Below are 16197 nucleotides of genomic sequence, written 5' to 3'. Positions count from 1 at the left end.
CTCGCAAGCGAACAAGAAGAACACGTTCTACAGCAACTGTCACTGAATGTTAACACTATCCGCATATCAGATTCATAGGAAAGCAGAGGATTTTATCTATGCATGAAGGATTCTGAAGTCCTGGATTTTTCTGGTCAAGTCAACCTTTCGTTGGACAGGCTTTTGAACGTGCCCTGCCATCAAGGGAAAGGAAATCAGGATACAATATGAATAGAATACCTTTAAGAATTCTTTGAACTCTGTTTCTTCATCTGTTTTCCGTTGCAGCAATGCAGCTCCATTGAGCTGGCAACTGCAGAATCTGATATAGGCCTGCATGTGAGAGAGCTCGGCAGCCAGGATGTCCCCCATCATCTGCACCGGCATTTTTTCTCCTCCTGTCTTCTTACGCACACGCAGGGCTCTGCAGAGGAGAGAATTTCACAGTTTGACTCTGTAATGCAGAAGTGGCCTAATCCTGGAGTCTCAGAATTTCCATCTGTCAGACAGGTGGATTCCTGATTCCACTCAATATCATCGAGTTCCTACAGAAAAAAAACCTCCCTTCCAGAACTGTTAGGCCTCAGATGTATCACAAATCTGACTGAATGCTGGCACTGCATGCTGTACTGACAGATTTGAATAACAGATGTAGATTGCTGAGGAAGTGATATCTGAAACAATGGGAATACTCCCTCCCCTTCAAGGCGTTTTTGGACAAACAGTGCAACCACTGGCCTCCACAGACTTATAGACTTTAAGGTCAAAGAACGGACCATCATGATCATCCAGTCCAGGGGTTCTCAAAATATTTTTTGCTGGAATCCCCTTTGAAAATATTTCTGGTTGTGATGACCACTCTCCCCCAAAAAGTGGTGACTTCCCCCACCTCCCGCCATAGCATGTGCTGCGGCTTCTGTGCTGCAGCTGTCGGTGGCACTGCCTTCAGAGCTGGACACCCAGCCAGCAGCTGCCACTCTCAAGACCTTTCTACAACAGTCTGACCTTTTAGGTCCGATGTCCAGTTTGACAAATGCTGATCTAGTCGGATTTAATCCCGCACATGCCTACAGCATCATCCCACCTTATAGTAAATAATTAACAGGTTTGTCATTGCAAAAATTCACTCTCAGAAAACTCTGAAAAACATGTTATATATATATTTTCCTCACATATTCTATATTTCTAAGGCCCTCCGTTAAAAGTTCACCTGCTCCCGTTCTTTGTTCCTTTCCCTCTCATAACCCTTTCTTTGTGACATTATACTTAAATGCTCTGAATTGACATCGCAGGATTATCAAGTGGGAAATAATCAGCAGGAGCAAAAAAAAAAAAAGGAGTACTTGTGGCACCTTAGAGACTAACTTTATTTGAGCATAAGCTTTCGTGAGCTACAGCTCACTTCATCGGATGCATACTGTGGAAAGTGTAGAAGATCTTTTTATACACACAAAGCATGAAAAAATACCTCCCCCCACCCCACTCTCCTGCTGGTAATAGCTTATCTAAAGTGATCACTCTCCTTACAGTGTGTATGATAATCAAGGTGGGCCATTTCCAGCACAAATCCAGGGTTTAACAAGAACGGCTGGCAGGGGGAGCGGGGGGGTAGGAAAAAACAAGGGGAAATAGGTTACCTTTCATAATGACTTAGCCACTCCCAGTCTCTATTCAAGCCTAAGTTAATTGTATCCAATTTGCAAATGAATTCCAATTCAACAGTCTCTCACTGGAGTCTGGATTTGAAGTTTTTTTGTTGTAATATCGCAACTTTCATGTCTGTAATCGCGTGACCAGAGAGATTGAAGTGTTCTCTGACTGGTTTATGAATGTTATAATTCTTGACGTCTGATTTGTGTCCATTTATTCTTTTACGTAGAGACTGTCCAGTTTGACCAATGTCCATGGCAGAGGGGCATTGCTGGCACATGATGGCATATATCACATTGATGGATGTGCAGGTGAACGAGCCTCTGAGGCAGGAGCAGAAACACTGAGGGCCTGTCTACACTTAAAATGCTACAGAGGCACAGCTGCGCTGCTGTAGCGCTTCAGTGTAGACACTACCTACGGTGATAGGAGGGATTCTCCTGTCGGCGCAGGTAATTCACCTGCCCGAGAGGCGGTAGTTAGGTCGATGGAGGACTTCTTCCATTGACCTAGCACCATCCACACGAGAACTTGGGTTGGCATAACTATGCCGCTCAGGGTTGTGGATTTTTCACATCCCTGATTGACGTATTATGCCAACCTAATTTTCTAGTGTCGACCACGCCTTACAAGAAAACCAGTTCCTGCCGAGTGGATTGGGAGAATACATTATCATTTTGGGGAAAGCTTAGACATTAGTGGGCTCTCTTTTAGGAGGCACACATGCTAGCTGTACTCACTTAAGTAACTTTGTATTAGACATTATGAGCTCCTTCCAGTTAACAAAGATCAATCCCATTTCTTCTTCTGTGAGACAGCCTGATTCAGCCATTCGTTTCTGGAAAACCTACAGTCAAAGAACAGACATGTGAGCAACTTCAAACACAGAGAAAGCAGAACATGGCCAGCTGTCTTTTCTTAAATTATTAATGGTCTGAAACTTAATGCACTGATGCATTCAGAACTTTGTGGTATCCACCCATTCATTTCTCCTGAGAATCACTGCAGACACGCAAGCTCTTTAATGGAATTTTTTTCCAGGTCACTTCCTACAGATGCTTCCTGTGTGTTCCTATGGTTGCCCCTTCTTCCAAAGCAGTATTGCATTCTGACACCAGCATCACCTCTTTGCTAAGTGGTAGCAGGTGTCAGGGCCCTGCAGATGGGCTTCACCATGGCAAAAAAAATCAGTGAGGCAGAGTCTGGATATACTCAAACATAACTTATTTTATTTACACATATACAGCCAGTCCCGGAACAGTGACAGTCAACTAGCATGCATGTGAAGACCTTCTTTCAAGAAGCTCAGCCCAACACCAATGCCTGGTTTCCAGAGGGAAACTCTGCCTATCTAGATCTCTCTCGTAAGTACTTATATGGCTCCATATGGTCACACCGGAGGTTTATGGCGGAGCTGGGAACTGAGCCCAGCTCTTCCAGGTCCTAGGCTATCGCCCTAACCACAAACCATCCTTGCTTCAAGAATTTAGTTTAATCAGAGCCCAGACAGGAGAGTATACTCTGCTGGTGCTTGCACAGCTCCTGTCCAAGAACCCACCACTTTTACACAGAACTTTGCATAGCCCAAACTGTCATCACCACAGCATGGCTTCCTAAGACTTAACTTTTGCTCACACACTAAGAAAAAATAATTTGGAAGACTACATGCAGCAGCACCTCCTGGTGACACCTGCCATAATGCTATAATTAGAGAGACTGCCGGGGAGCAAACATTGCTTTCTCATTGTGTAACATTCAGAAGAATTAAAGGATCCTAGATGCAGTACAGCGAGAACTGGTAGGGAAGAAGCACACAGAAGATAGATAAGAATTGGAAAGAACCATTACCCAATGAGAATTTATACCATGCAGCAACAGATTAATTCTACAAGAGATGGAGGAGGGAAAGCAAGTGGATTGGAAGAAAGTAGAGGAAGAAAGCAAAAAGCTCTTGATCTATAAAGCTCTTTGTTGGCTTGAGCCCAATGTACCTTAAGATATCATGTCTCTTTGTGTAGTTGAAATCAACATTTGAATTTACAGTCCTGGAGGGGTTTGTCAGAGGACTGGGGCAGGGCACTGTAAGTAGTTGGCCCTAGACTCTGGAACTTGCTAACGCCTTAGAATGTCAGAGCATGAGCTCACTCTTTGGGGCACACACAACGTCCCAGATAACTCCTGAGGGAAAGAATTAGGAGGATTTCAATATTGCTATTGTGCCATCCTGACCACTGTTTGATATGTACCGGTACTTATACAGTGTATTGTACATGCATCTAGAACCCTAAATGGGTGCAATTTGAAAAATCTGAATAGACAAATTAAAGAAAACCACCACAAAAGAATACTCCCCTACTAAGAGCATTGCCATGGTGAAGGGGCTCAAAGAGGCCCTAACTAGTGATGGGTGAACCTCTAGAGATTCAGAAGTTCAGTTAGAATCATAGAATCATAGAATAACAGAGTTGGAAGGGACCTCTGGAGGCCATCTAGTCCAACCCCCTGCCCAGAGCAGGACCAATCCCAACTAAATCATCCCAGCCAGGGCTTTGTCAAGCCTGACCTTAAAAACTTCTAAGGAAGGGGATTCCACCACCTCCCTAGGTAACGCATTCCAGTGTTTTACCACCCTCCTAGTGAAAAAGTTTTTTCCTAATATCCAACCTAAATCTCCCCCACTGCAACTTGAGACCATTACTCCTTGTCCTGTCATCTGCTATCACTGAGAATAGTCTAGATCCATCCTCTTTGGATCCACCTTTCAGGTAGTTAAAAGCAGCTATCAAATCCCCCCTCATTCTCCTCTTCCGTAGACTAAACAGTCCCAGTTCCCTCAGCCTCTCCTCATAAGTCATGTGTTCCAGACCCCTAATCATTTTTGCTGCCCTTCGCTGGACTCTCTCCAATTTCTCCACATCCTTCTTGTAGTGTGGGGCCCAAAACTGAACACAGTACTCCAGATGAGGCCTCACCAATGTCGAATAGAGGGGAACGATCACGTCCCTCGATCTGCTGGCAATGCCCCTACTTATACATCCCAAAATCCCATTGGCCTTCTTGGCAACAAGGGCACACTGTTGACTCATATCCAGCTTCTCGTCCACTGTCACCCCTAGGTCCTTTTCTGCAGAACTGCTGCCTAGCCATTCGGTCCCTAGTCTGTAGCGGTGCATTGGATTCTTCCATCCTAAGTGCAGGAGTCTGCACTTGTCCTTGTTGAAGCTCATCAGATTTCTTTCGGCCCAATCCTCCAATTTGTCTAGGTCCCTCAGTATCCTATCCCTACCCTCCAGCGTATCTACCACTCCTCCCAGTTTAGTGTCATCCGCAAACTTGCTGAGGGTGCAATCCACACCATCCTCCAGATCATTAATGAAGATATTGAACAAAACCGGCCCCAGGACCGATCCTTGGGGCACTCCACTAGATATCGGCTGCCAACTAGACATGGAGCCATTGATCACTACCCGTTGAGCCCGAAAATCTAGCCAACTTTCTACCCACCTTGTAGTGCATCCATCCAGCCCATACTACTTTAACTTGCTGACAAGAATACTGTGGGAGACCGTGTCAAAAGCTTTGCTAAAGCAGAGGAATAACACGTCCACTGCTTTCCCTTCATCCACAGAACTAGTTATCTCATCATAGAAGCCAATTAGATTAGTCAGGCATGACTTTCCCTTGGTGAATCCATGCTGACTGTTCCTGATCACTTTCCTCTCCTCTAAGTGCTTCAGAATTGATTCCTTGAGGACATGCTCCATGATTTTTCTGGGGACTGAGGTGAGGCTGACCGGCCTGTAGTTCCCAGGATCCTCCTTCTTCCTTTTTTTAAAGATTGGCACTACATTAGCCTTTCTCCAGTCTTCCGGGACTTCCCCCGATCGCCATGAGTTTTCAAAGATAATGGCCAATGGCTCTGCAATCACATCCGCCAATTCTTTTAGCACTCTCGGATGCAACGCATCCAGCCCCATGGACTTGTGCACATCCAGTTTTTCTAAATAGTCCCCAACCACTTCTTCCTTCACAGAGGGCTGGCCACCTCCTCCCCATGCTGTGCTGCCCAGTGCAGTAGTCTGGGAGCTGACCTTGTTCGTGAAGAGAGAGGCAAAAAAAGCATTGAATACATTAGCTTTTTCCACATCCTCTGTCACTAGGTTGCCTCCCTCATTCAGTAAGGGGCCCACGCTTTCCTTGGCTTTCTTCTTATTGCCAACATACCTGAAGAAACCCTTCTTGTTACTCTTAACATCCCTCGCTAGCTGCAACTCCAGGTGTGATTTAGCCTTCCTGATTTCATTCCTACATGCCCGAGCAATATTTATATACTCTTCCCTGGTCATTTGTCCAATCTTCCACTTCTTGTAAGCCTCTTTTTTGTGTTTAAGATCAGCAAGGATTTCACTGTTAAGCCAAGCTGGTCGCCTGCCATATTTACTATTCTTTCTACACATCGGGATGGTTTGTCCCTGTAACCTCAATAAGGGTTCTTTAAAATACAGCCAGCTCTCCTGGACTCCTTTCCCCCTCATGTTATTCTCCCAAGGGATCTTGCCCATCAGTTCCCTGAGGGAGTCAAAGTCTGCTTTTCTGAAGTCCAGGGTCCGTATTCTGCTGCTTTCCTTTCTTCCTTGTGTCAGGATCCTGAACTCGACCATCTCATGGTCACTGCCTCCCAGGTTCCCATCCACTTTTGCTTCCCCTACTAATTCTTCCCGGTTTGTGAGCAGCAGGTCAAGAAGAGCTCCACCCCTAGTTGGCTCCTCCAGCACTTGCACCAGGAAATTGTCCCCTACAGTGTCCAAAAACTTCCTGGATTGTCTGTGCACCGCTGTATTGCTTTCCCAGCAGATATCAGGATGATTGAAGTCGCCCATGAGAACCAGGGCCTGCGATCTAGTAGGTTCTGTGAGTTGCTGGAAGAAAGCCTCGTCCACCTCATCCCCCTGGTCCGGTGGTCTATAGCAGACTCCCACCACGACATCACCCTTGTTGCTCACGCTTCTAAACTTAATCCAGAGACTCTCAGGTTTTTCTGCAGTTTCATACTTGAGCTCTGAGCAGTCATACTGCTCCCTTACATACAGTGCAACTCCCCCACCTTTTCTGGCCTCCCTGTCCTTCCTGAACAGTTTATACCCATCCATGACAGTACTCCAGTCATGCGAGTTATCCCACCAAGTCTCTGTTATTCCAATCACATCATAATTCCCTGACTTTGCCAGGACCTCCAGTTCTCCCTGCTTGTTTCCCAGGCTTTGTGCATTTGTATATAGGCACTTGAGATAACCCGCTGATCACCCCTCGTTCTCAGTATGAGGCAGGAGCCCTCCCCTCTCAGACGCTCCTGCTCATGCTTCCTCCCGGTATCCCGCTTCCCCACTTACCTCAGGGCTTTAGTCTCCTTCCCCCAGAGCTTATTTCTAAGCTCTAATTCAGAGCTTAGAAATATCTCAGAAGTTTATCTAAATCTTTACGGTCTGAAATGTAGCTCAAAATCTTACAAATCTGGCTTCTCTGAAATTTCCAGAATCCCTTAGCTTTGACAGAATCAGGACTATTGAAACTCATGATGAGTTAGAGGCAATATTTCAATGTTTCTATTTCTTCTGCTCCCAGTGGATGTGAGAAGCACAGGGGAAAGCAGAATTAAAATAAAAATCCTGGAATTTCTGAGACACATAGTACACATCTTTACCCAGGTGTGGAATGAACACAGGAACCAGCACTCAAAGAAGAACAATCAGGTACAAACAACGTGTAACTCACAGGTCAGTCAGTGCATGTAACGTTTCCCACTCTGAGCTCAATCCACAAAGAATGAGAATCTGTTACGTTCCTCCCGTAACAAGAGTGCCTGGCTCTTTAGCTCAAGTTGCAGAGACTCATGCCTTCAGCTCTGGAAGGCTCTAGTTCAATTTGCAGTGTGTTGGTGGCAGTCACAAAGGCACATCTGATCAGATACACCATGGTAAGTAAAAAGAAAGTAAACATTTCAACTCAAACACAGGTGGGTATGACTGAAGCAGGAATCTTGAGTCCTAATCCAGAGTTGATATTGGTTCCTGGGAAAGTAATGGCAATATCCTGGACAAAGCTTAAGTATCTGAGGAGCTCACTGTATTAAACATGCACATGTTTACGTGTTACTGTGGGACTGTATATAACTATTCTAGGAGAGGTGACTAATGTCAACCTTGGGAAGTGTAACGAGCTTCAAAGGGTTCTTTGAAACGCCATGCTAGACACAAAGTAAGTGCTCCCCCTAGGAAATATTTGGGAGGAGGGGTAGGCAATGTCTCACCTGCGGACCCATCCTTTTGAAGCTGCATCCTGAGGAGAAACCCACTGTCTGCTGTTCACCTGCTATCTGAGGACCAGACCAGAGGCCCAAACTAGATGAAAAAATGACTGACAGATTCAGGCATGTGCTTGTGCTGAGCTAACAGCTGTTATGAACTTGTGACAACAGAAGAACTCCTTGTGGGGTTTATAGGACTGTTCACGGGCTGGAGTCCTTGTTGGCACTGAGGTGATCTCTGGTCTTATTAACAAGCGTGCAGGTTCTTGTATTGTTTTTAATGTGTTTTCTCTGTAATGTTTTTACCCTAACAATAAATATGATTGTTTAGAAAGGGCTCTGTTGTAAATTAACTGTGGGTAATTGTGCTGTTTATATCCTCCTGAGAGAAGGCTTGGTGAGCCAGTCTGTCTTGCTGGGGACTTGCCCCTCAGTGAAGGCAGGGAACGGTGGATCCTGGAAAAACCCTGGTCAGAAGGGAGAGAGACACAGTGGGGAAAAGAAGCCTAAGAGTTGGTGCCCTTGCTTGACCATGGAGGAGGAATACAGGTGCTGTTACCCTGAACTGTGATAGTTTCCCATTCAGCCATGGACATGTTGCTCACCCACTGCCTCTGTTTTCCCACTTATAAAATATAGGCAATACTTACCTATCCCATGCCGATAGTATGTGAGAACTAGTTAACATTTATAAAGCACTTTGACCTCTATAGACGATTCTGTTCTATATAGGTACTTATACCGCGCTCATCACCATAATATTTGAATGCCTCAGACCAACGTTGAAGGTAAAGGGTGATACATAAATACTAAATACCAAGTCAGAAAGTCCTTTAGGAGGAAAGAGTTACTCAAGTGAGAGAAAGTGCAGTACTTGCAAAAATATTTAAATTGCTTTTTTGCTTTAGGAACCACAACTGAGGGTAATGTCAGAGGGAAAGGGGTATTTTTCTAGGGGAAGAAGATAAATACTGAAGCAGCAATGTAGTCCCAGAGCAAGCAATTTAGTAACTGGCTTGAATGAAATTTGGTAAGGCACTGTGGACAGGCTGGCTTCCTTCAAATATTCTGAAGATACCAGCAAAGGAGAACTTGCAGAGTTATGTAAAAGATGACTACAGACAATAGCTGTCTAAGGGCTTGTCTGCGCGACACGGCATGGCTTGCCAGAGAGATGTGTTATGTAAAGTGCTCTAACTGCCCCACAAGACTACATTAATGTAAACTAGGTGCCTTTTACACCACGCCAGCAGGGTCTATATGGGACAGCTGGAACGCAACACGTTAGAAAGCTCTAAAAATCACATGCCACTAGAGCACTTTGCCAGCACAATGTAGACATGCACTGAGTGACAGAATAGCAATCAGTTGCACTGGTCTTACAATGCAAACTTGGCAGCTTTCCTTTAGAAAACATGGCAATTCTCAGTACTTGAAGAGTTGATATAATGAGAAAACATACTCTGCCATGTTGTATGTTATTAAAACATCAAAGCCTTCACATCTCTGGGCTGATCTTCACTATGGGTAGATGGATGCTGCTGCAATCGATGCAGCAAGGATCGATTTAGCGGGTCTAGTGAAGAACCGCTAAATTGATGGCAGAGCGCTCTCCAGTCGACCCCGGTACTCCAGTTCTCCAAGAGTAAGGGAAGTTGATTGGAGAGCATCTCCCGTCAACGCAGCGCAGTGAAGACACCGGGGTAAGTTGACCTAAGCTACGTCGACTCCAGCTACATTATTCACGTAGCTGGAGTAGCATAACTTAGGTCGATTTACTCCTGTAGTGAAGACAAGCCCTAAGATTGCATAGATTTACACCACTCAGCTAGGAATCAAATGTCATAATGATCATCTGATAAGGACGAGACACTGAAGATAAGAGACTTTGCTGTGACAGTTGTTTAAAACACCTTTTGTTTCCAAGTAACTCTCACCTCTAAGACAAGCTGAAGATCGTCCATGTACCTCTCTTCAGTCTGGATCAACTCATGAATGTAGCCCTGTCTTTTCCTTTCCATTGGTTGCATAGTATCAAGAGTTTGGAGATCAGCACACCCTAGAAAAGTAAATATTTCAAGTCATTCAGGTCCTATTAAACTTGTAAGGGCTGATGCTCAGCTTATATAAATGGCTACAGTATTATGTACTTCAGTGAAGATACAATCATTTACCCCAGCTGAGGCTCTAAGCCCATAATACGTTTAAAATGAATGCTGTCAGTAATGCTTACTTTTCTAAACTGAAAAAACTGATAATTCTCACAAAAAAGAGTGGTCTCATGTCTTAGCAAAAAGAAATAGATATATGTAGTACATTCTTGTATTACTCAGTCTTCGTTATTTTTATAACATACACAGTGGTCTCTTATTGTTTGATTTTCAAAAGCGCTGAGCTCCTAGCACTCCAGCTGAAGTCAATGGGAGTTACAAGTGATCAGAACCCCTGAAAATCAAGCCTTAAAATGGCAGCACATTTGCCAAAATAGTTACTGCTCTTTGGTAACTGAAATCTCAGGTTTTCCACTCTGTTTAGAAAATACTGATATTTTAATAGCAAATGATTATATTACAGACCATTTACTAGCATACATGAAGCATTCAATAATTAGAACTCAACTGTACCTATTCATTAATGTTAAATACATTTTATGATGCAGTATCCTTGAATTAAAAACAGACAAACAAACAAGTTTAACCAATTAGGCCCTGCTTCAGCAAAGCCGGTAAGCATGTGATTAAGCACTTCACTCAATAGGGACGGATTTAAACATATGCCTACACAGGAACAGCTACACTGAATCAGAACTGTGGATCTATCTTGTCTCTGGCAAGCATCAGATGCTTCAGAAAAGCAGCAAGAACTCCACAGCAGGCATATGTGGAATAATCTGTGTCCCCAAGAAAGTCTCATCCTAATTATAGACTGGTTTAAACCCTGAAACATGAGATTTTTATCCCCACCAAAACTCTTTTTTTAGCATTAACTATGATAATTCTCTGGATAATCTTCTTATCCATAAAAGCATCCAATCCCTCTCTGAGCCTTACTAAATTCTTTCCCTCAACAACTTCCTGTGACAATGAGTTTCACAATCTAATTAAGACTTGAGTGAAAAAGCTTTCCTTATTAGTTTTGAATCGGCCACACTGAACGTCCCCTTGTTCTTATATTGTGAGACAGCTTCCGATCTCCTGTCTCTCTAACATTCATTATCTTATATACTTTTATCATAGCTCTGCTTAGTTGTCTCCTTTCTAAAGTAAACTATCCCAATCTTTTCAATCTCTATGAAGATAGGTTTCCACGTGCCTAATCATTCTTGTTGTCCTTCTTTGAACCCTAGCTAACTCTGCAATGTTCTTTCTGAGGGCTTGTCCACGTGGGAACATGTCAGAGTGCACTATGGAATTTTTATTGCACACTAGAAGAGTCCGGACGACCAGTGAGTGCACTGCAAGCTAGTGGTCTGCAGATATCCTGGCTTGCCATGCACTAACTTGCCATGTAGACAAACCCTGAGATAGTGTGACCAGAACTGAATACGGTATTCTAGATGACGGTGTATATTTTTCATCTCCCTTCTGTGCCATAAGTGGTTTGCTGAATTAGTTTACAGAAATAATCAATCTACACTGGGGCCTCTGAGTTACCGGTACACTTTTGCAAAGTTCTACTGCATGGTGCTGCAGCCACACGCCTTGGATGTTTATAACTAATTTTTAAACTGAAAGCAAAGAGGAGGGGTATTTGTTTTTACACTGTGACTGTCTGAATGTGGGAGATGTATAAACAGAAACATGAACATTTAACTCAAATTATTAGCCAAAACATTCTGTACGAACAAGAGGCCATCAAACTAACCCTGACCTTTAATTTTTCTTCTCTTTACAAATTTAATATATGCCATACTGACGGTGGCTTTTGAAAACAATCAAATCAAATCAAATCGATTGAGGTCTAATATTTGCATCAAAAACTACAAGACAAAAAAATAAAGCAAACAGCTTTCCAATTAGACTGGAAAATCCACAGGTTGTTTAGATGGACAAAGCAGGTTTGAAAAGACAAATAGTCCAGATAACTTATGACAAACATCCAGATATTCACAAAAAACTTCTCCACGCACAGTGTTTATAACTAAGTTCAGCAGAGATCGGGAGTCAGCGAGAGAGAGAAAACGAATACCATTTGGAATAAGCCAGAAGCCACTAATGTCTACGAGGCTTGACAAAGCCCTGGCTGGGATGATTTAGTTGGGGATTGGTCCTCTAGATGACCTCCTGAGGTCCCTTCCAACCCTGATATTCTATGATTCTGTGATACAAGACCAAGAATATTAGAAGCAAGAGAGGTTTCAGAGTAGCAGCCGTGTTAGTCTGTATCCATAAAAAGAAAAGGAGTACTTGTGGCACCTTAGAGACTAACAAATTTATTGAGAGCATAAGCTTTCGTGAGCTACAGCTCACTTTATCGGATGCGTTCAGTGGAAAATACAGTGGGGAGATTTATATACACAGAGAACATGAAACAATTTCCCCCCCCCCCGCTCTCCTGCTGGTAATAGCTCACCTTACCTGATCACTCTCGTTACAGTGTGTATGGTAACACCCATTGTTTCATGTTCCCTGTGTATATAAATCTCCCCACTGTATTTTCCACTGAATGCATCCGATGAAGTGAACTGTAGCTCACGAAAGCTTATGCTCTAATAAATTTGTTAGTTTCTAAGGTGCCACAAGTACTCCTTTTCTTTTTACAGAAGCAAGAAAGGAGTCCTCATTTTTTGAATTTCCTAGAATCATTTTCAGGTTCTAATTCTTGAGGATGGAATAATTTTGAATCGACAAACCCCAACTTCATCATAGCCAAGCCATAACCAAAGACATTTTAATAATGCTAATACTTATCTTCTGTTCTACCCCGGGCATTGTGACTTCTGAACAGTTACACAGAACTTGTGCTAACATTTGCTCTCCTGCTGTGGTTCCCCACCCAACAAAGTGGGAGAGGCCCTGCAAGTCAAATACTGCTTTCTGGCAATGTAAGCAGCTTATTTCCATGCTCAAGAAATGCTTCACAAGCCCAGTGACAACAGTGAAGGGAAGAAAATAAAAGACTTAAGGGAAAATGGACAAGTCTGATATATATTTTCTACATAAAGAGACAAGAGCATGTTAAAAACCATCATTTTAAAAGGCCTATTTCTATATTTATATTGCAAATATTTTAACTTGGGGAATTTTCAATCTTTTTCATACTGTGGACTCCATCTTTACAGAGAGATTGTCTCACAGACCCACCAGTGTCATGCAACATCCTCATGACAATTAGAGCAATTACTTAGATGAAAAATTAGTACTAGGAAAACAATACATTTTTGGCTGCCTTCAATGCAGTGTAATACATAGGAACAATGAGGAGGGGAACGGGGACAGGAGAGGACTGTATCATGAGCCAGCTCTCTGCTGACCACCAGGAAGTTCTCCATGGACCTGAGTTTGGTAACTGATTAAGGTAGAAATAAGTTAAAAAAATCTAATTTGCTGTTTACCACTGGTGCGCTTTCCTTTACACATTTTTCTCAGCTTGGACAATTAAATTAGAAACGCTATATAAGTGGCATTATTATCATTAGCAGTGTTGCCAAGTTTTGCCATAGTATATTTTTTTTATAGTCCCAGCTTCTGGAATCATGAGAATCTCAATTTTCATAAAAATCTCATAGTCCTTGGGGTTGCAGAAAAAAAGCTACAAAACAAGAACCCTAAAGACTTAACAACTTGAAGGCAAGTAATAAGAATCCAAAAATATTTTTTTCCTAAATAACTCACACTTTTTAAGACAACTTTATGATTTTGGGGGGGCCTGACTTACGATTTTTGAATGCTTCTGGTTGGCAATACTCTATTAGTCTCTGATTTTGCAAACAAGCACATGCTTAATTTTACTTTTCCAATTTACTATGAAATTAATGGGACCTACTCATGGTAGTAAAGTTAAGCACATGCATAAAAGTGTACCAGATTTGGTTTGGCTTGAGCTGTTTGTCAAGGCTACAATCAAGCCAGAATTAAAGAGGAGGAGGAATCAAGCTATTCAACAGATCAAAGTGCGTTTTAAAAGATCTGATGTTTCATAAACTACCAGGGCTTTAAGTGATTGAAGTCTATCAATCTGAGATTTCAGCTCTTTCCTGTGGTTTGTGACGCGAAATTCAGTTCCAGCTCTGATGGGATACGAGATAAAGATCTTAGAGCAGTCAAAGGGTGTTCACACTGGTAGTGCTTTTTTGTCATTTGTCAGGACTTACTAAGGCCTGGTCTACACTACAAAGTTAGGTCAACATAAGCTGTCTTTTGACAAACTCGCTGTGCATGTGTCTACTCTTAAATTGGTCTCCCACCGATATGAGCTCTCCATTACGACGACATAATAACACCACCTCCCCGAGCAGCATTGAGCCATGGTCAATGTACTGCGGTCAACACAGTGTGAATGTAGACACTGTGTTACCTATGTTGACCCTAACGGTCCTCCGGCAGCCGTCCCACAATGCCCAACACTGAGTGCTCTGGTCACAATTGTGAACTCTACTGTCCAGGGCTTGTGGAAACCAGAAGTCTCTCTCCCTTAAAAAACCCTGCAAATTTTTGAAATGCCTTTTCCTGACTGTCCATCTTGGTGAGCACACCTTGCAGTTCTCCACGGTCATGTGCGACTGCCCAGCTGACACTGCCGATTACACGTTCCAGATGTGCTCCTGCCTGGAGTAGACAGGAGATATTGGGTCTCCGGGGCTTGTGGGGAGAAGAGCCTGTGCAAGCACAACTACAGACCAGCCATAGAAATGTGGCCATCTACTAGCAGATTGTATGGGGGATGCAGAAGAAGGGGTACAACAGGGATCAGCAGCAGTGCTGAGTGAAACCAAAGGAACTGCGGCAGGCATATCAGAAGGCCAGGGAAGCCAACAGTTGATCTTTTACGAAGAGCTGCATGCCATACTTGGTGGAGACCCCACCATGGATACCTCCAAGGAGCCCGAGTCACAGGCCCCCTGGCATGAAGAGGATGGGGGACATGTGTCTGGAGGGTCCAGCTTTGTCACGAGCCAGGACCTGTTGGAGACTACACTGCAGTCCACTCAGTCCTGGCAGTCAAACATGGTCAAGCCCAATGCAGGGGAAGGAACTTCAGGTAAGTGTGTAATTGTATTTCCCATTTCAGTGATAGCTGTGTCCTACCAAGTTGGGGATGCCATCAACTTTTCATTAACTCATTCATACGAGAAGAGGTAGCGGTACAACAAAGAGAGGTAGAGTTGTTATCTGCTTTTCATTACTCTGTAGAGTTGGGCAGTGGGGATGCAGAGCAGTTTATGTACACAGGGATCCTTGAATCCTCCTGAGAGATCTCAATGAAACTTTCGCAGAGGTACACTGCAATTCTCTCCAAAGGTTTCTGGGGGTGGCAGCCTTATTTCTTCCTCCACTTTCCCACACCAGTCAGTGATAACTTCGGCAGGCACCATTGCAATAAACAGACTAGCAGCACACGGGTCCAGGTGGGTTTGGGACGCCAGCAGCAAGTATGCTCTCTGCGCCTTTGTTACCCCCAGGAGCGAGATACTAGCTAAAATCACCATGGCTTGTGGAAAATGATGTTAGCAGTCAGTAACAGTGCCTTATACTCAGAGATTTGCACAACTGAACAATTCCCTCCTCATTTCCCTAGCCCCTGGAGAAAACATTTTCACGATGGCTGGTGCTGTGAGTGGTATTGTGCACAAGCACTCCAAAGCAGAAGTGTAAATAAGCATTTCTTGTTTAAAACTTTAGGGGAGGAAGGGATTCTGAATCTTAACTTTGGGACTATAGTGACAATGGTACCTCTGTGTGTTTTATCTGTAGTTGCTGCTGTTGCAGCCTTGAGGGATTCCCCCTCCACACCCTCGGAATGCATGAAACAGATAAGAAGGAGGTTTCAGAGTGGTAGCCGTGTTAGTCTGTATCGGCAAAAAAAACCAAGGAGTACTTGTGGCACCTTAGAGACTAACACATTTATTTGGGCATAAGCTTTCGTGAGCTAAAACCATCGATGAAGTGGGTTTTAGCCCACAAAATCTTATGCCCAAATAAATTTGTTAGTCTCTAAGATAAGGAGGAGAAAGTGCTGCATCAGATGGCGAATGGAGGACCGGGAGGATGAATACTGCAGATTGTATGGAGTAGGAAAGAGTGGGCAACAGGAAGATTCACCAG

General features: G+C 43.5%; 1 protein-coding gene across 11 annotated transcripts in view; it reads right to left on the bottom strand.

The window, feature by feature from the left end:
• Positions 1 to 16197, bottom strand: part of ITSN2 (intersectin 2) — a 122054-nt gene that overhangs the window by 11996 nt on the left and 93861 nt on the right. For all 11 annotated transcript variants that reach the window (XM_073335823.1, XM_073335822.1, XM_073335829.1 and 8 more), the window contains 3 exons: positions 9871 to 9992; positions 2370 to 2476; positions 220 to 403 (listed from right to left, as the gene is read on the bottom strand). In XM_073335823.1, the coding sequence (XP_073191924.1) occupies positions 220 to 403; positions 2370 to 2476; positions 9871 to 9992 (413 nt within the window). The remainder of the gene's footprint in view (positions 1 to 219; positions 404 to 2369; positions 2477 to 9870; positions 9993 to 16197) is intronic.

This window comes from Lepidochelys kempii, chromosome 3 (genome assembly GCF_965140265.1).
Source record: "Lepidochelys kempii isolate rLepKem1 chromosome 3, rLepKem1.hap2, whole genome shotgun sequence".
In the NCBI taxonomy this organism is placed as follows: domain Eukaryota; kingdom Metazoa; phylum Chordata; order Testudines; family Cheloniidae; genus Lepidochelys; species Lepidochelys kempii.
The sequence above is the reverse complement of the archived record's forward strand: the minus strand, read 5'-3'. Positions and strand labels throughout refer to the sequence as shown.